General features: G+C 48.5%; 1 protein-coding gene across 1 annotated transcript in view; it reads left to right on the forward strand.

The window, feature by feature from the left end:
- The first annotated feature begins 412 nt into the window (after positions 1 to 412).
- Positions 413 to 21,147, forward strand: part of xpr1a (xenotropic and polytropic retrovirus receptor 1a) — a 136,606-nt gene continuing 115,871 nt past the window's right edge. Inside the window, exon 1 of the mRNA XM_028812415.2 lies at positions 413 to 793. Coding sequence (XP_028668248.2) covers positions 725 to 793 — 69 coding nt within the window. The 5' untranslated portion in view covers positions 413 to 724. The remainder of the gene's footprint in view (positions 794 to 21,147) is intronic.

A 21,147-nucleotide genomic window follows, 5' to 3' on the forward strand; every position in this document is an offset into this window, starting at 1 on the left:
CCTTCATTTATATTAAAGTAATCACTTTGAATGGGAAGAATTTGTTTTTCCGTCATAGTTTAAAATGTTCCAAACTAACCGAAAATAAATTTCCCCATTAAAACGCCTTAACAAAAATAGACACACCAGCTAGGAAATCACCCAACTGGCCATACCGGTGTTGTTTCTGCAGCACCTGTCGCGAGATGCTGGCGCCGCGGTTAGAGAAGGAGCGGACTCCGAAAGCGTGGATTCATCGTAACCATCCGCTCCCGATCGTCGCCGTCAGTGAGGGAGCAGCTCAAGTTCACTTCCGTCCAGGTTCTGTTCTCTGTCTCTGTCGGCAGCCAAGCCACAAATACTGGCGGGCTCGCTAGCCGCTCCCAGGTGACGCTGTTGCTCGGCGACGGCAGGGACCGGCCTTGTGGGCGGAGCCGAGGCGCTGCGTGCTGACGTAGGGCGGTGCCTGTGATGGCGGACAGTGGCGCTGGAGACTCACGGAGAGAGAGCGCGTCAGGCAGCAGCAACAGTAGAAGTGCTGGTGAGTCGTTGTCGGTGCTCACACTGCAGCCGTTTGTCCCGGCGCCCAGGAGTCTCCGGGCCCGCGTTGTACGCAATCTCCGCCCGGTGTAATATGTTGGGGAGGGAGCCCCTGGAGCACGACAGCAGCGGGGACGAGCCGGGAGACTACGGTGATATTTAACAGGAACGCCACTCAGACCGCAGCCAGAGGGACGCGGCCAGCATGAAGTTCGCCGAGCATCTATCCGCCCACATCACCCCCGAGTGGAGGAAGCAGTACATCCAGTATGAGGTGAGTGCGACGCCGCACCTGTCCGCCGCGAGAAACGAAACGAAACGAAACGAAGGGAGGGCCGGGCCTCGCCACAGCGAGCCGCGCCGAGGCTGTCATCGGTGGATCTCCGGCGAAAGCGGCTGTGAGCATCAAGTCCCGTCTGGTGTTTGTTTTGTGAGGCTACGGCCACTCGTTACCCGCCGCGATGCGGCAGACCACCTTATTTCGAGCTGCTAGGATGCTAAAGTGAGGACATCTGCTTGTCGTGTAAGGCGCTATATTAACAAGATCAGGCGCGAGTCCGAGCAGGCGCTTCCCATTGTTGCTCCTCGTCCTTGAGCTGCCATCTCACAAACACCCGTTTCCTTTTTTTTTTCCTTCCGTTCTGGTAAATCCGAGTCGCGGTGATTCTCGATGGTCCATCTTGTCTCCCAATCTCGGGGGGTCGCCGAGCTGCTGCTGTTGTCTTCAGTCGGATCTCCTTGAATTGCACAGAATACAGTAGGGTGGGGTGAAGGGGGTCGGCATGTCCTCAAGGAGCTGTTTAATATTAATAGAACTTGTGTTCTCTGCATGGGGTTGTCTTGATCAAATTCAGAACCTGATGTCCCCTGCAGCTGTCATCTTTGCTCCCAAATATATTTTGTAAATTGGTCAAATTTGGGACCATCTTGTGAAATTAGATTTGGGAATAGCGACAACTGAAACGAGAAAGGCTCCCATCATAAAACGGGGATCGGGACAAGGAGGCAGGGTTTGTCTGCATATTGTATTTTATTTTTTTCACTCTTTTAGTTTATGCCAAATGATCCAAGGGGCACAGCTGCTACCACTAGAAGTGGCACAGACAGACATGATGGGAATAGTGTGCTCACATTTATTTTTTTTAGCAATTTCATTTCTGTTGAACTTCCCTCATCCCATCTTTGGTGCCCTTTTTGGCTGGGATATGCTTAACAGCCCCCCACTTAACTTAGGCGCATTGCCTGACCTTCTCTTATACCCAACTCCTCACCAGCTGCACTGGGTTTCCTGTGTCTTCCATTTGCCAAGTCGCTGAGCAAATTTCACTTTTGTGCCCCCCCCCCTTCGCTTTCCACAGTGTTGCTTTCTCGCTGGCCGCTTCATTCCGGTTGCTTAGCCCCTCAAGTAGTGGTGAGGGTGGGCATGTCGGGTGTCTCATTCCCCCTCGTGTGTTGTTTTGCTCACAGGCCGCCGCGAGTCCGTCCGTCTGTTCCCTGTCACATCACGATGGACTTGTAGCACACGGAGCGAGTGGCGCGTGGAAGCTGAGTGTCAGGAATGCGCCCCCCCCCCCCCCCCTTGGGCTCCAGCGGTGCTTTGTTTTGAAGTGTCCCTTCCAAGTAGCAAATCGGCAAGCCATTGTCTAGTATTCAGAGGGTGACACTACAGGCATGCGGGGTTGGGGGGCCTTCAGCCACGAAGCCTTTTGTCTTCCCCGTTTCGGTGTTCCACTTCATGCAGTGAAGCGACCAGCTCCACAAAGTCTGCTTCTGTTTTTCCGGTTGATTGGAGGTGCAGTGTCAGTAAAGAATGGGTGCCGAGATTCCTTTTTGGCTAAATTCTACTAGACACACACATACATGCAGTGCTGCTGATTGGCAGCCGTCGAGCGGTGTAGCGGCCTGCCGGTGGCTGTTGTAAAGCGGCCCCCCTCCCTCCATGGCTGCCGCCAGCATGTTTTATTTACAGGTAAAGTCCTCCCGTCTGTTTCTTGCCTGCTTTACTGCTCTGCTCCGCGGGGACTTCGGCCCTGGCCCCCTGCCACGAAGTGTTTATCCCATCTGAAGAAGGTGGGCGTCTCCTCAAGCGAGTGTTTGTTCAAAAACAGACAAAGAAAGAGAGGTGCGGGTTGAAACGGGCAGTAGATTGGCCACCCTGCTCCGCATCTGCCACACACCCGGGGCCACCCGTTGGCACTCTTTGGGTTTTGTTCCTTTTTTGTTTTGTCCCAGGTAGGACACGCTCACCCCACCCCATGTTTACAATCATCCACTACTGCTGGGACATGGGGGGCTTCCCCAGCTGGAGCTCCTTTTTACTCCATATTGGTGTTAGGGAGACATGGGGGGGGGGGGGCACACAGAATGCTTCCCTCAGTTGGAAGCGCCACACATGTCAGCTTTTTGTTCCTCTGCTAGTGGCAGGCAGGGCCTGTTTTCCAAAATTCGCTTGGGGAGCACATAGGAGATCTTCCTCAGTGGCACAGAGGCACTTGTTTGCCCCCATAGCAGGTCACCTGCCCTTTTTATTGCGGCAGACGTGCTTGCCCACCCCTCCATTGGGGCACCGTCACCTGCTTGGATCAAATTGAGTGACACCTTCTTGTTTGGTAGGAGTTTCTCCCTCACTTTCCTTGTGGCCATACTTGCACCTATCTTCATCTTATTTGTGGGTGCCACTTGTTTTAGAAATGTCACCAATGTCATCGAAACGGGACACGGTGTGTAAAAGTCAAACAGCGTCATTTATTTACGTAGCGCACTTTCACACAAAGCAGAGTGGTGCTCTGAACGCTTCCCAGCTAGCAACATAGACAAACGGGAAGATGGTGAGAAGTCGCCCACCTTAATGTTTCATTGGACCACCTTTAGCTCTGATTACGGCACACAGTCACCATGCTATTGAATTCACGCGAAGTCTCAATTTTAATTTTTTGTCTGGATTTGTAAGATCATTTTTTAATGGGGATGGGGGGGTATGGGATCTTGTATTGACAGTGGGAGAGCCGACCCGCTCCATAAAGGGTTAAAAGATCAGGACTGTGTGGCGGCCACTTTGTGAGTGAAGATGACTCCGGTGTGCTCTTTGACTGCTGGAGTCTAACGAGTCTTGGCTTCGTCATCCTGAGATGTTCCCCTGCTGTCATGGGATACGCCGGCCATTCAGTAGTTTCAGGTACTCGGCGGACTTCATTCTGCTGCTGCTTATCGTTGCTGAGCCGAGACGAGGCCTCCTGAAGCCATCCCAGGTTATAGTGCTGTCCCCCAGAAGTTCGTACAGTGGGGACCACCCATGACGGGGCCATCACTTTGTGTGTGCGCGTCCCTTCTTACCCTGCTACCCCCTTCACTCTGGGACTGGCTGAATCTGGTCTCATCACTCCACGTGACCTTCGTCCGCCACTCCGCGCTCCTCCAGTCTTTATGTTCCCAATCCTCACTGGTTTTTTTGTGTCCCAGTCCTGGAAGTTCTTACTGTGTTGTGGATGTAGAGTCCCTCGTCCGTTCCCACGTAATCACAGTTGTGAGTTCCACTGTCCATTTTGTGCGGTTTGACCTCACCAATCGTTTTAGTGGTCTCTGGTCGTGGACCATTCGACATTCCCCAGACCACATTTTCTTCTGCGTAGTTGACGGTTCACCACCGTTCTTTCATGATGCGTCGGACAGTTCTTAACTCGGTTCAATGAATTTCAGCCATCTTCTTAATTGATGCAAACCAATAATATGCCCCCCGAAACCCTGTCCCAAATTTTCCGCAACCGCAGGAAACGTCTCCAGAGTTTGTTGCTTAAGAAATGAGAAGCTACAGACTTGCACCGAATAAAAGGAATCCAACATGAATCTCTGCAATAGTGGTGCCGGCCTCGACTCCGAAGGATTAGCTTATTTAAATTCAAACAGCGACGTTTTGTTTGGCCAGAAAGTGTGAGACACAAACACCACAACAACAATTCAATTTTTATAAAGTCCTACATCACCCATCGAATCGCCTCAGTGGGCCTTCACAGGTCCTGTTTGACAAACCCCATCCTTAGAATCTCCATGAAGACACATTGGGCGGGAAGAGAGACCCCCCCTTTCCATCTTGAGCAGGTCATTTCAAAGAGAGACCCCCCCCTTTCAATCTTGAGACCCCCCCTTTTCAGTCTTGAGAAGGGCATTTCAAAGAGAGACCCCCCCTTTCAATCTTGAGAGCCCCCCCTTTCAATCTTGGGACCCCCCCATTCCATCTTGTGAAGGGCATTTCAAAGAGAGGGCCCCCCCCCCCCCCTCCATCCCAGCATTTCAGTTGTGTGGTGCAACCGCCACTGGAAAAGTCCAGAACCCCCCCCCCCCCCCCCCCATTTCAGTACCAGCATTTTGGGAAATTTTTGTTACTGGAAGCAAACTTTAACATTTCTTGAAAAAAAATACGACAGTTGCTCTTGCTGTTGTGTAAAAACGTCCGTTTAGTTGACGTCACAAAACGAAAGTCCACACTTCATCGAGATCGGTACGTTACGGCGAACCAGTCTGCAGTCCGTTGCTTCAACGCCATGTGGACTTCATGGGAAACCCGTTCATTGCTTGGACGCCATCTACAACTTCCCCCATAACCCACTGCTTCCGCGCTATGCTGACTTCACACACCACCCATTTATTGCTTCGGCACCATCAGAACGTCATGAAGACCCCCGTTCCTTTTCTTCGACATGATCGATGTAGTCTTCAAACCCCCCCACCCCACCCGTTTATTGCTTTGCCGTTAGCGGGACTTCATGGGGGAGATGTTTTTGCTTTGACATGATCAGAATTTTATGGGGACCCCCCCCACCCCTTTGACACGATCGAGATGTCACAGATTAGCAAATTACACCCACTACCTCCCACTGTTTCAGTGCCCTGCAGACTTCACACAACACCCGTTTATTGTTTCAGTGCCATCGGGACTTCATGGGGGGGGGGGTATTATTTCTTCGCTGCGATCGGGACTTCAGGGGGTCCCCCACCCCACCCCAGTTGTTCAACGTGATCGGGAGTTCACAGCTATCAAGAGGGTGTGAAACGGTGCGATGGCACGGCACACCAGGGAGGCTGCAGTAAGGCTGGTGATGGTTTGGTTTGGAGTTGTGTGGCGCTGAGGTGTGAAAGCTGGCATCGATACCGAGGTTAAAATTTATTTTAGTACCGGCCCACCACTATGGGGCCTGCAGTGGGTGACAAGGCAGGGTCCGCACTAGACAGCAAACACTACTGTTGGTACTCCTGATCGTAAACGTTTTTAGTACAGACAGGTTGAAGTCTTAATACTAGACGACTGGAAACTGCCAAGTAGTAGAGTGGGACTGGTGATGGCAGGGGGCTTGATTGGGGGGGGCTTGTCTGCTTCATGTATGTCATTTTCTCCATAATTCTTCTTTGCGATCCGCTGGTTTGTGTCTTCCCGTTGTTTGCCGCTCCATGTCTCTTTGTGACAAGCCCACCTGGATGCACACAACAAGCAGAACGAGGCGGCCATTCGGATGAAGAGCCTTTTCCCAGGTGTTTTAACGTGCGTTGCGGTGGCCCCTTTTTATTTTTATTCCCCCCCCCCCCTTTCATATCACAGGTTTATTTGTACTCCTTGTTCTGCCACAGAGTGCTAATCGCTGCCATTGAAAGGTGCTTTGTTTGTGTGACACATGTGGCGCTGCCAACGCATGCAAATACTGATAAAGAGACGCACGGCTGAGTGTTTCCACATGCAACATCAGAGAGGGAAGCAAATCGGCGGTCTCGGTCCCCCGTCTCTCTCTCAAGCCTTTGATCTTCACGTGACGTGTGTTTTTTTTTTTTTTCTCTTCACCGCTCGGCGCCGATTATCAATGACAGAGAATGAGCCCTGAGGTGCTGCTGTCTCACTCCGTCGGGCCACCCTGCCAGTGGCTGTGCTGCCCACCCGCCTGCTCACTCTCTCGCTCTCAACTTCTCCATTGATCCCGCCGGTGGGTCGGATTGATTTTTTTTGTTTTTAGACAAAGGATAATTCAGAGATGACTATCGGCAATTTTTTTTTGTTTTAAACCTGCTTAATACGTAGTCAGGAGAGAGGCCTGGACGTGACTCCGATGCCATCCGTCTGTGTTTTTATACGGCATCAAACGTGGGCTGCTTTTTCCGCTCGTTAATTTTTGTCAGGGTTATTTACTTTCTCGTTTATGAAGTAGAGGGAAAGAATTGGAATCGTCCAAAAAAATACATTTTGAAATTTTGACGAATCTCGATGTTTTAGACCTTCTTGAGTCCGGAAATACAGTTTTTGGAATTCTGTCTGTGTGTGTGTCTGTGTGTGTATGAACACGATAACTTGAGTAAGCTTTCACTTAGTTCAACCAAATTCTGCATGCCGTATATAGTCGCGTATAAGTCTGGTCTTGAAACCCGAAAAATCGATCACAAAATCAGACCCCGACTTATAGATAGATAGATACTTTATTAATCCCAAGGGGAAATTCCCATACTCCAGCAGCAGCAGCATACTGATACAGTAAACAATATCAAATTAATGAGTGATAACAATGCAGATATAACAGACAATAACTTTATATAATGTTAACGTTTACCCACCCGGGTGGAACTGAAGAGTCGCATAGTGTGATGGAGGAACGATCTCCTCAGTCTGTCAGTGGAGCAGGATGGTGACAGCAGTCTGTCGCTGACGCTGCTCCTCTGTCTGGAGATGATCCTGTTCAGTGGATGCAGTGGATTCTCCATAATTGATAATAATTGATTAATTATAATAATTAATAATAATTGATATGCCCGTTCAAAAATGCGACACGTACATTTTTTTTTTTTACATCTTCGTGCCTCCTTCAGTCTTGCATCAGTTTCTCAGACGCATCGAATTTTGTTGCAGCAGCGCCGTTCCCAATTTCTTTCGGCACTTCAACGTCTTTTAATTTAAAACCAGCTTCATATTTTCTTCTTCTTTTAAACGCTCCATCGTAGATAAGGGATGCTGTTACGATAACGGTGTATGAAGGGGTGAGATACAAAAAAACACAAATCAGTGCAAACGTCTCTTCAGAATAGTTCGGGTATCACCGCGTGGTCACGTAGGCACAACACATAGAAGAAAAAAGGCCGTGTGCTCCGTGGTTCCTCTCTCAGGTGGGCGGGCCTTAGCATATCGTAATCTGTTGGACCAATAGTCGACTTACACGCCCAACGTTATAAAATACCGGAAATTATACGGTAAAGTCAAGCCCCAACTTAAACGTGAGGAGATACGGTAAAAAACGCAGATTTCTATTAACTTGTGGGCTATTTCTGCTAACCAGTAGCGGTACTTTACCTTTTATTCTTGCAGCTGCAGAATCCAATTTATTCAACTTTATTTTTTTTAATAAATGTTCAATATATTATCATTAATTTGTTTGTTGTTGATGGTTCTTTAATGTACATAATATAAAAATATAATCCTTGTCTTGCTGTTTACTCCTCAAGTATCCCTCCCCATATCTGAGTATACGAGAGAGTCGAGGGGTGACCGCTCCCGATTTTTTTTTCTTATTTATATAGTGCCTTTCAGCAAACGCCTTCAGAGGACCCTCCTTCATTGCAAGCAAAAATGGAACAGAAAGAACAATTGGATTTTATTGTCCCCAACAGGGGAGTTTGGTTTGTCAGTAGATGGTAGAGAGCGACTGCGACGAAGAGCTCGGCCATCTCTCATGAACTTAACACAAATAAACAGAACGGTGAACATGACACGCGTGGTAAGACCGACTCGTTACTTCCACAAATTAAACCAACACTGTCCAGTGACGGGTGCTGATGCTAAGTGTCCATGATTTAAGAATATGAGGGAGTATTAGATCTGGTGGCTTTTCTCCTTGGACCCTTGAACCCGTGACCTGATGGCACCAACTAGAATAGAGAATACAGAGGGTGACTCCTGTCTGAGAAAACAAGCCAACTGTCTGGTGATGCCACCTCTTCTTTGTGCCAGATCTTCCTGCGTAGCTCCCAGTTGGTGGATCGAGCCCCCCCAACTACGTCCCAAAGTCTGACTCCCCTCAGTGTGTTCTAAAAAACATCTTGAAGGCTCTCCTGTCCTGCCGGTAGATTCTGTAACCCAGAAATTGTCTCTTCACTTGTGACGCTCAATTGTTCTGTCACACTTGTCCCCAAGCAGCCCCCTTAGACGAACGTTTACTTGATTATCCTGATCTCCTTTGTAAGTCACTTCCGGTAACGGTGACTGCTAAAGTAAAGAATTGTAAATGTGTCCTCTGTGTGGTGGAAGTCTGCTTGGTTTGAAGCCTTCGAGTGTTTTGATCGCCCATAATGAGGTCCCCACTGACCTGCCAGTTTGAGTTCCTCTTTGCCCTTTAGAACAATCCGGATGAGGACAGGCCATCCAGCCCGACAAAGCTCACCAGTCCTGTTCACTTCATTCTTCTAAAATAACATTAAGTCGAGTTTTCAAAGTCCCTAAAGTCCTGCTGTCCACCCCACTACTCGGTCACTCATTCCAAGTGTCGGTGGTTCTCTGTGTAAAGAGAAACTTCCCGATGTTTGACTTCACAGTCGTTCCCCATCTCTTTGCAAAGGTCAACTTTTCCATGCTCTCCATTCTCAGTCCATAGCAGGCTGATGTCTTTCAGGTTGGACTCTGACTTTCTGATCTCGTGGTGGTTCCATCTTGTAAAGCGACTTTCTGATCTTCTGATGGTCATTCTTGTACCCTTGTTCATGAAACTCACATTTATTCAATTATATTGACGTCTTTTGTGACTCTCTTTGAGTAGAAGTGTCTGCTAAGTAAATAACTGTATCCTCTCGGATATGGTTTGAAGCCTTTGGGAATTTTGACTGTCCACGAGGAGGTCTCCCAAGACTTGCCAGTTTGAGGTCTCTTCCCCATTTGACGTCACAGTTGCTCCGGCCTCACCTTTACTTTTCACAGGCGAGGATTTCCATGTTCTCCATTCTCAATCCATAGCAGGCTGATGCTTTTCAGGATGGACTCTGACTTGCTGATCTCACGGCGGTTCCATTTGCAAAGCAACTTTCTGATCTTCTGATGGTCATTCTTGTACCCTTGTCGTCACTTGTTCATGAACAGTCCCCCAGACTGACGTTTACTCGATTATATTGACGTCTTTTGTAAGTCGCTTTGGATAGAAGTGTCTGCTAAGTAAATAACTGTATCCTCTCAGATACGGTTTGGAGCCTTTGAGAATTTTGAACGTTCACGAGGAGGTCCCCCCAAGACCTGCCAGTTGGAGGTCCCTTCACCATTTGACGTCACAGTTGCTCCGACCTCACCTTTACTTTTCACAGGTGAGGATTTCCATGCTTTTCATTTTCAGGCCGTTGCAGGCTGAGGTCTCCCACTTTCTGATCTTGGGATGATTCAGTCTGGTAACCAACTTCCTAATTTTTGTGGTAGTCAGTTGTGGATCCTGGTCTTCTCACACTTGTTCCCAAGCAGCCCCCCAGTTTGCCGCATGTCAGTATATCTTAGATGAGTTGTCTTTGTTTCATGTAGTGCCTTTAACTCCGATCACAGAGTACTTTATCGTTAACTCGGGATAAATGACCGGGTGGGAGTCCAATGAGAGTAGAAGACGCGCCGCCCACCGTGAGATCAGTCTGGACATCCCCTCATCGTGAAGCCACGTGACTACTTTGACCCCAAACTGCAAACAAACCCCCAGAAGGCAGAACGTGACTGGAATCGATTTCGCCGTAATTAATTTATTTTTACTGAAGTGGAAGCTGCAGCATTTCGGGGGGGGGGGGGGTGACCCTCGCAAATTGGATACAACGATCAATAAAAAGAAATGAAAGAATTTCTGAGAGGAAATCGAGGCAGGATTTTTTTAATAACGCGACTGCGTTTCTCTGGCGGCCCCCCTCGGGTCTGCAGGGTCCGGCTTCACTCACAGAGCGGAATCCTTAATGGCGCGCCAGCTGGGTGGCAGCTGAGGGGGACGGCAGCGTTAGGTGACGGAATGAGGAGCTGTCATCTCTGTGCTCTCCTGGCAGGAGTTAAGTTGACAAATTTGCCCCTGGGGACAAATTGAGTTCTATCTTTGTGTTTTTGTTTTTCTTTTAATGTTTGTTAGGGGATTAGCTTTGAATTTTCGTGGGGGGGGGGTAGGGTGGGTCTATTACCGGATTGTCCCTTTGAGTCACGTTGGGCTTGCAATGCAGGATGGGGTCACAGAATTCTCCCGTTGGTCTGTTGGGAGTTGGCACAATGTTTCCTACACCAATTTTACAGAGATGGCATGTGGTGGGCTACAAGTGTTACTGCGATACGCTGGGGGTCCCATTCAGGTTTCTCCCATTGCAACCTTGTGACTGCACTCTAAATGGCTCCGGGCACGGTAACTGGTGGCTGAACATCCCCACGTCCCCCTGAGCTTGAAGTGTCCCTTGAATGCTCGCCCCATTATTTTGGTCTTTTCAGCGGTGGCATCCCCCAGGGTGGCTCGTTTAGGACATTGTTCTCTCTGGGGGTTTGACTGGAGCTTCGTCTTTGAGGAATGCATGGCTCTGCGAAGCCCCTCTGCCTGTTCCTGTCCTCGATCAGCCGGCCCCCGTCATTTGGCGTTTTTGTTTTTATCTTTTCCAGGCTGCTGGACGCCATAGCGTCACTCCTTTTCCCAGGCTCTGAGTAACATGGCGGTCTGTAGCCTGTCATTTTTAGCATGTGAGCTCTTATCTCTCGCTTCTGCTTGCTTTCTATTCCTGCACATAATAACTAGTTGTCTGCCAGCCGTCTAATGGGAGCGATTATTTGCTCGTCTGAGCAACTTTGGGTAAGGAAGGTTGTGCTGCAGAGGCTAGTGGGTAGGATGCCGATTTTGTCCTTTTGATTCTGGGGGCCACAGAGCCCACATGCAGCGTCCGGTAGCGTTGTGCCCCCTACAGGGCATGGGTGGCGCGCTCTGCGGCCCATGAGGCCTTTTTTTTCCCATACAGGCTGTGGAAGTTCTGGTTCTTTGCTACCAGTAATGTCAGGTTTGTTTCTTGTTATTGGTGGTCCGTCCTTCCTGCGAGATTGCTGACGGCACACCAGATCTTGATAGGCCCGTGTAGTGCACCTCATTTTGTTCTTTTATTATTATTATTATTATTAATAAGTGATCTTCTGGTGATTGTTGGACTGTAGACTTGTTTGTTTAATAATTAATACACAGAAGTGACGTGACCTTTATTTTAATTCCACCCTTTACCCGCAACCACATGCCTTACTGCAGGCCCCCACAGACTTTGCTCTTATTAAACGCTCTCGAGACGTACTAAACGTCAGGGCAGTGCTGGCTGAAAGTCCCTGGAAAATCCGAAATATGAAGTGGCAGCCTGCGGGCCCACAAGATGAGCAAGGAAAGAAAAGACCCCGATTCCGGCCAAGGTGGCGCTCTCCTTCTGTTTTAGAAGTCGGCTTCTGCCCTGCCGTTTACTTGGCTCTCTCCATTTCTTTTTTGCCACAGAGGTCCTGACAGTGGACCCAAAGCAGGAGGGACATGCCATACACTTCTGTCCGTTACACCCCAACCGCTAAATCCCAGGATGAGATGACCCGTCATGCCACTTGTAGCATTCTTGTCATACGGGAAGCTTTAGCCTGGCAACTGGAGGTCGGTCACTAAGAAGCCCCAAGCTAAGTTTCAGTAGTGACTTCTCAGGTTCAAATCTCTTAACTTATTAGCATTGTATTGGCATAGACCACCTGACCTCTTTCATCAACGAATGGAATGTGTTAGGAGAGCACCGCCAGACTGAGCCCACTGGGAGGGTCGACGCCATGGAGGGAGCACCAAGTGACTGAGCAAAGTCCTGCTACTCCGCAGGCTCTTCCTAAGCAGGAGAGTTGTTTGGGCTTGGTGGCCTTCCACCTTGAGCTACCATCCTACCTGCACTTCGACTCCACTCACCCCCTGATGCCAAGCTCATCTCCGAATGGTATACAGACTCAGATTGAGTGGCCACCTGGCACTCTCTTGAATAGACAAGCCTGGTACTACCTGTTAGTCGTGGCAGTTGTCACTTGTCAACTGCCGTCCTCGATGATTGGTGCTCGTCTGCTTCCAGTCCCCCATGGCCTGCTCCTCTCTCTCTGTCCCCTTTAATAGAAGCTTTATTAATCCCAAAGGAGACTGCTAGGGTTTTGTAGACCAAAAAAAGGCCCAAATCTAATATAAGAAGAACGATCATAACCTCCAGTATGTCACCAACAGACAAGTACACATAAGACATGAATATTCTAGAAGTCGATTAACACAGCGCAGGTGTTTAGTAAGTGTAAAGCGATTAGAATGGCACATACGTCACAGTACAGCATGGCAGCCACTATTGGCACATGGCATTGTCTGTTAAGGTAATAATACTAATAATTCTTTACACTTCTATTGCATTTGTCTCGCTACTCAAAGTCATTTTCATAATGAGTGGGGCGCCACTTCAACCACCACCAATGTGCAGCACCCACCTGGATGATGCAGCAGCAGCCATTTTTGCGCCAGTACTCTCACCACACCGTAGCTGTTAGGTGGTGAAGGGGTGAGAGGTAGTTAGCTAATCAGAGTCTGGAGATGATTAGGGGGCCAGGTTGACTAGGCCATGGAGGGTAAGTTTAGCCAGAACATTGAGATACACCCTGCTCTTTTCAGAGGGTACCCAAGAAATCTTTAATGACCACAGAGAGAGGCAGGACATCACTGAAGGATTGGCGCCATTTTGACCTCCCAGTGTCCCCATCACCGCACTGAGGCATTGGGATTCACATTCAGAGCCCAGAGTAAGTGCCCCATGCTGGCTTCACCAACACCTCTTCCAGCATCAACCTAAGCTTCACCTAGGTGGTCTCCCATCCAAGACCCGCACATGCTCAGCTTCAGGTTGTATGATTTGATTACTAGATCAGCTCCGCACCATTCTGCACACAGAGGGCACAGGACCACCTCCTCTGAGGGGGGACCCATTATAGAGCTTGAATGATAGCTTCGGGTTGAAGTGACCTCACGTGGTGCTTCTTGGATCAACATGATGGTCTCAGTCCGTTACTAAATGTGCTCCTGAGAGCCATGCTGAGTGCCCGCTTGTCTTGTCACATCCTCGAGTGACTCCCAAGCTGGAGGCAACCCCTTTTAGTTTAGTCCGTTTGTGTCACCTGCACTGATGCCATTACAGACAGTCCAGTAGAGAACATGTTAAGAGTTGGCCTGCATACACTAAACGGCTTTTCTGAATCTTCTTGTACCCTTTTTGACCCTTCGTGTTGGTACTCCAGCTGGCCATGTCATTTAGATGTGCCTTGAGGTATTTGTGTCCTCACCACCTCCACATCTTCACCATTAATGAGAACTGGGGGTAAAGTGGACTTGACTCTCCTAAAATCTGCGATTATGTCCTTTGAACCACTTGCTCCTTAACATCAAGACGATGGTTTCCACCATTCAGCAAAGCGCCACAGAAGTGTCCGCCCACCGCCGAGTTATCAGAACATTTCTGCAGATGCCGCCTTGATTTGTTTTTCTGTCTCACGTCTGAGGTGTGCAGTTGAGGGTCCGCACGAAAGGAGCCAATGCAGGTCCCTGTGGAAGCCCCGTGCTGCTCATGACCATGTCTGACACACCACTTACAGTCCACACAAACGGTGGTCTTCCAGTTTGGTAGTCCATCATCCAGGCACAGTGGTGACATCGACCCTCATTGACCGGAGCTTCTCCCCCAGCCATTTGGACCCCCTGTGGCACTGAATGCACCAGAGAAGTCCAAGAAACAAAATCTTCACCCTGCTACCTGGTATGCAAATAGGGCTCCATTCATCGCACAGATGACCGCAACGTCCCACCCTTGTGTGGTCCTGGTAGGGAGGTCTTCGTGTCCCTGACAGCCTATAACTTTCTCCAGAGTGAGAGGGGGGGGGGTCCCTTTACAACTGTGCCTGCCCTGCATGTGCCATCTTGGTGGCTCACCTGTCCAGCCAAAGAGGCCCAGTATTTCTGCAGGCAGAGTTTTGAAGGGACACTTTTTGCTTTTATTTCGTTTTCTTTGCCCCCATGTCACATCCCCTGGCTTGACTAAGAAGGTCTCGGTGACACAGAATTCTGGTTGAGTCAGCGGCCGAAAGCCACACAAGTTGTTTCCATGCAAAAGAGAAGTAACTGCTGGAATTTGGCGGCTCAGCATTTCTGGTGGCTTCTGCTGATAAAGGGAAGTTTTATGGAAAAAAGCGTTGAGAGCGTCGAGGGTCACTTGAGGTCTGATTGCCTGCCCGCACGCCTGCTGGCGGGCACATTTCAGTACCAGTGTGGATGGCAGTGCCTGGGGGGGGGCTAGACACGGCCTAAACTCTGACAGTTTGTGAATCTATCAGACGGCTGGTGGAAGGCACTGCAGTTTCTCTCTTGAGTGACCCGCTCACTGGTTTCGTGTAATTCTGGCTGGCATTGTGTCACCAGAGCGAATCTTGTTGCATACAAACCCCAAATATCACATTTGTTATACTGCATTGAGTGTCGGTGTCTGTCTGAGTGGGGACTGCTCTGGACTGGTGGCCCATCCACGGCCGATGCCCGTCTTTCTCCTGATGCTGCCCACCAGCCTGAATTGCATTAAGTGGGTTTGAAAATAAATAAAATAATGCAAGAGTTTAACTCTTATGGGTACCTCGTCTTGTTACAGGGGTTGCCATGTAGGATTTGGGGGTCCGAAAAGGGCAGCCCATCCGGTTGAAGGGATATCCAGCCAAGTAGAACATTTACCACCCGAACCCTCCAAATCCAACCGAGATGGCCAAATAGAAATGCGTCGAGGGTTTTGTTTGGTTGGCGCTCAGGTGACATGTCTGTCTGTGACCTTCAGAGTGTCAACCTGGGAAAGAGTTGGAGGTGCAAACTCAATTCGGTTCAATTTATTGTGGTCTGTTGCTCCCAGTGCATTGGGGCGAGTTTACCGGTTAGAAACGAATTGAAGTAATGCACAGCCACGTACAGTCGATCAACCGACGACCGCGATCGGCCGACTTCCACCCCAAAATGACTCCATTGGTGGTTAGTAAATTAGCCGATTTTTTTTTTTTTTTTGTTAATTTTAATAAATTTATTTATTTATTTTTAGAACCAACTTTTCAAAGCTTTTGTTACGGTAATTTAGTCGTAGTGCTACTTTACATGAGGAGTTACGGAAATTAAGGAATCGCCCCTTTCAGTTTGTTGTCGATCTTTCTATAAATGGAGAGACGACAGTCAGACTTTTGGAAAGAGTGAAGGCAGGAATAATCGGCTTTTACGCGAAAGAACGTGGAGTAAAAAAAACGAGAAAAGGAAATCTGAGGAGTCGCGACGTGCATCGAGAGGAGCGGAAGAACGAAAGGAAACAGGGCTGTGCGTCTCCGGCAGAAAGCTCTTTTCATTTTGCCGGTAATTAAAAGGAACATCTCCCTTGCCCGAGTGTGGACGGTAAGCGACCTTAGGTTGAGTCCGGTAGCTCATAGTTGTAATTAAGACAAGAAGAATCTGCGCTCGCTGCGTAGTAAACAATAGGGGTTTTAGCGTAAAGGATAAGTCCGGTATCTGTCAGGTCAAAGTTGTTTCTTCACAGACATGCTGTGTATGCATTTGTTGAGTGAAATGGTCTTCTAAAGTTAAGCGTTTTCCATACATTTTTCTAAAGTTAAGCGTTTTCCATACATTTTTGTAGAGTTAAGCGTTTTCCAATCATTTTTCTAAAGTTAAGCGTTTTCCATACATTTTTCTAGAGTTTAGCGTTTTCCAATCATTTTCCTAAAGTTAAGCGTTTTCCATACATTTTTGTAGAGTTAAGCGTTTTCCAATCATTTTTCTAAAGTTAAGCGTTTTCCATACATTTTTCTAGAGTTAAGCGTTTTCCAATCATTTTCCTAAAGTTAAGCGTTTTCTATACATTTTTTAAAAATGTGTAGCCAGTCCTGATATTTTATACTGGAGCCCTACAAGGTACGGGAAAGTCGGGCCTAAAAACGTACTTTTACATTTATTTATTTGGCCAATGACTTTATCCAAAGCGACTTACAACCTTTGAGATCCAGTCGGCTCCATTTCCTGGAGCACAGGTGGGTGCAGTGCCTTGCTGAGGGTCACACAGGTGTCAGCGGTGGGATCTGAACCCACACTCTTAGGGTTTGCAGTTCAAAGCCTCAGCTATGCCACACTGCCCATTTAAATGCAAAATTGCTTACAGCGGTTCAGAAATTCAGAAATATTGAATGGTCCTTGCGGATTCTTCACTAGTTCTAACGTCTTTACGTACAAACATAAAGAACAGAATATGAAATCGACAAGGAACCTCGACAGACACTTGAAGGAATTCCTTTATCGTTATGTGCCCTACCCTGCTAGTTTAGTAATGAGGGTCTCTAATCCTGGTGCCAGATGGCAGCAACGCGTTTCATGTTGATTTGCACGTTCAGGTAATGAGGGGTCGAGCAAGATGACGGTTTATTGGCTAACCGAACCGATTCCAATGTGCACTGTGAGTACAGCCTGCCTGAAGAAAGAAGGGGCCTCCGTTGCCCCGAAAGCCTGCATGTTGGAATCGGTTCAATGAGCCAATAAAAGCCGTCATCTTGCTGGACTTGTCTGTGCATCCATAATGGCGAACGTGGCACCACACCCTACCTGTGTAAAGGGGGATGTACTGCCCAAAGTAGGCTGTCCTTCCTGGGTGTTGCCCTGTGGTTGCTAGAATGCCAACCCCGGGGTAGCTGCCGCTGCAGCCTCGTCCTGGCATGGCAGGAGAATATCACTGCTCCCCAGCTGTGCTTTGTGTCCCCTGGCCAAGTAAAGGAGCAGCCCCCATCCTGGCAGGGACACCCGTTGGCCCCTCACACCTTGCCCAAGGGCCCTACGGAATAGGATCCATTTTGGCAGTAATGAGATTTCAACTGGGAACCTTGTTTTCTTACTTATGCCACTCCATTGTTAAACCCAGGGCTGGTGCTGCATAGCACACCTGCACCCAATGAAGGACAGAAAAGGAGCCTGAGCAGGACACGGGTCGGAGTTCAAAACGAAACCAAAGACTGAATCGGGCAGGTGAGCTGGCATGACGGAGAGGAGTCAGAGTGGTCTTTGGCCTAGCGAGGGCGCGAGAAGACTGGTACTTGAATGGTGGGTCGCTCACTGCCGAGCACTATGGAGGAGCGGGCGGCGATCGAGTGCTCCATGAGGTCCTGGTGGATGGCATGAATGAGGAGGTCCGGCTCAGGGTACCCCAGTGGGCACCACCTGATGGGACCAGGACGGGCGTTGGGGAGAGAGGGGGGCCACGGTTGTTGGAGTCTCTGGCAGTTGCAAGACTCAAGAAGGGTGAGGAGCTGGGGAGACGGGAAGTGAGAGAAGTGAACTGAAAGGGAAGTCACCCGACGTCGGTTTGTGTTTTTTTGCTGGTTTTATGTCCACTCTGGTGGGTGCGGCAGTGCGCTCTGTCAGCGTGTGCTGCCCACCTTAACTCCACTAGATTTTATCGATTGATTTGTTTTTTTGAAGAACCCTTGACTCTAGTTATTTAAAAGTCTATTGCACTTTGTGTGGTACTTTTACCTGGTCTGTGACTATCGGGGGGTCCCTGGGTTCAAGGACGTGATGGCAGCTGCAGCCAAGCCAGACCATCACATGGACTTTTTGATGTCGTTTGCTACTCTCCAGCGTTGGTCACATTTCCAATTCTTTAAGAAACTTAATAAAGTATCTCGCCCATCACTATAAGCGTTATCAGATAAAGAACATGTGAGAATTTTTCATTTTTGGGGTGGGCTTTTCCTTTTATCTTGACAACAAACGTACACAAAAACAAAAACTCCAGGTGGCAGCGTCTGTGTGGGAAAACAAACCTCTGGGATCCACGGTGGGTCAGAATGCAGAGTCCTAACTCAAGTCAGACATGGCCCCGACATGGAAGAGAAATCGGTGAAGGGGAAGTTTAAACCCACTCAGGGGTTTCTGCTACACTATTGCCAAGTTGGTGGGTGTCATCTTCATTTCATGCCCACCAGACCATTTTTGAACTCAGTTACCCAAATTCCCCCCCTATTGGCAAAATAAAGTTCTGTCTTTTAGTTGGCACTAAACTGAGCCAGTGCTCTGCTCTTCTTTGTGTCCCGTCCTGTGGGGTCAGTGAAAACCTGAAATACCCAGCAGCCATTGCTGTATGAGTAATACGTGTGTGACGCGTGACTAATCCTGTCCTTTGGTGACGGGGCTGAGACGCACGGAAAATGTGGCTGCCGGGCTGTGCACCGTGCCGTGTGTGTCACCATTAGAGTCCTCGTGCTGCGCTAAAAGGAAACGTTGATTTAATCCAACGGCCAACTTCCGGTGTGGAGAGCCGTCATCTGAGACCCTAAAAAAGGGAGTGGGACCCCAAGGTGAGGATACAGATGAGTGCAGAACTGACAGAAACGCTAAGTAAGGGGCTCTGGTGCGGGGAACATCTCCAGGATCAAGTGAGGTGTTAAGTGGCATCCGTTGGGAATCGGGGATTTTAATACACACAGATAATTGAAATAAAAATGTAACTGGCAAACTAGTTCAGTGTGCGTGCGATGCCAAAGTAGGTGGAGTGGCAGATCGCTTAGAAGCAGCTGAATCTTTACAGATGGACTTGGGCAAATCTGAGGCAAGTGACATCTAATGTATGCAAATGTAGACGTATCGCACGTAGGAAGTGGCGACGAATCGGATACACAGTGGGAGGTTTGAAAGTGGAAAGTAGGGCTTATGGGAAGACCCTGGAGGGTCATGGTGGACTGGTCACTATCTACATCCAGGTGGGGGACAGGAGGCTAACGAGATGTTTTGGTTATACAACGCCCCCCCATTTTTATAGAGTATGTCGTTATGTGTGAGCTGTGTAGAGCACTGCTGAGGTCTCGACTGGGTTCCTGTGTGTAGTTTCGGTCGCCATATTGCAAAAAAGACATAGCAGCTTAGGAGAAGGCCCTCGGATTCAGCATGACTGGTCACTATCTAAGTCCAGATGATGGACAGGTGGCTAGCAGGATGTTAGGTTATATAGTGCCCCAGTTTTATACAATACGCTGTAATGTGTAAGCTGTATAGTGCACTGCTGAGGTCTCAACTGTCCTGTGTGTAGTTTTGGTCGCTATATTGCAAAAATGGACATAGCAGCTTATGAAGTAGAGCTAATGAGAAGGCCCTGTTAGGGTCGTGGACTGGTCACCATCTACGTCCAGACTGCAGACAGGTGGCTAACGGGATGTTAGGTTATACAGCGCCCCCCCATTTTTATACATTACGCCATTATGTGTAAGCTGTATAGTGTACTGGTGAGGTCTCGACTGGATTTCTGTGTGTAGTTTTGGTCGCCATATTGCAAAAAAGACATAGCAGCTTAGGAAATGGTCCTGGGATTCAGTGTGACTTGTCACAATCTACGTCCAGATGATGGACAGGTGGCTAGCAGGATGTTAGGTTATATAGTGCCCCAGTTTTATACAATACGCTGTAATGTGTAAGCTGTATAGTGCACTGCTGAGGTCTCAACTGTCCTGTGTGTAGTTTTGGTCGCTATATTGCAAAAATGGACATAGCAGCTTATGAAGTAGAGCTAATGAGAAGGCCCTGTTAGGGTCGTGGACTGGTCACCATCTACGTCCAGACTGCAGACAGGTGGCTAACGGGATGTTAGGTTATACAGCGCCCCCCCATTTTTATACAGTACGCCATTATGTGTAAGCTGTATAGTGTACTGGTGAGGTCTCCACTGGATTTCTGTGTGTAGTTTTGGTCGCCATATTGCAAAAAAGACATAGCAGCTTAGGAAATGGTCCTGGGATTCAGTGTGACTTGTCACAATCTACGTCCAGATGGTGGACAGGTAGCTAGCAGGATGTTAGGTTATATAGCGCCCCATTTTTATACAGTATGATCTATCTATCTATCTATCTATCTATCTATCTATCTATCTATCTATCTATCTATCTATCTATCTATCTATCTATCTATCTATCTATCTATCTATCTATCTATCTATCTATCTATCTATCTATCTATCTATCTAATGTGTAAGCTGTATAGTGTACTGCTGAGGTCTCGACTGGATTCCTGTGTGTAGTTTTGGTCGCCATATTGCAAAAAAGACATAGCAGCTTATTAAGTAGAGCATATGAGAAGGCCCTGTGAGGGTCGTGGACTGGTCACTATCTTGGTCCAGATGGTGGTTAGTTATATGAGGCCCCCGTCACGTGGACTACAAGTCAAAGGGGTTTAGGTGTGCGCTGTATAGCGTTGTGGTGAGGCCTCGCCTGCAGGACGTTGTGCTCGTCAGATCACTAAAGAGACATAGCAGCGCTCGAGGAAGTCCAGAGAAGAGCGACTAGACTGATTCCCGGACCGAGAGGTGTGAGCGGAGAGGCGAGATTGGAGGAGTGAGGTGAACGTTTTCAGTTTAAGCCAACTGAGAGTAGGAGGTGTTGTGACTGAAGAGTTTGCAGTTATTAAGGGAATGAACGCAGAGCTCTTAGTAGTCGCTTTTGCTGCATTCCGTTAACCGTGGAAATCAGATATCGGAGCTGGGAATGACGCCACACCTGAGTTGACTGCGTTCCAGTAAAACGTTTGGGGAAAACCAATATGGATGCGT

The sequence above is a fragment of the Erpetoichthys calabaricus genome, chromosome 10 (assembly GCF_900747795.2).
Source record: "Erpetoichthys calabaricus chromosome 10, fErpCal1.3, whole genome shotgun sequence".
Classification (NCBI taxonomy): domain Eukaryota; kingdom Metazoa; phylum Chordata; class Cladistia; order Polypteriformes; family Polypteridae; genus Erpetoichthys; species Erpetoichthys calabaricus.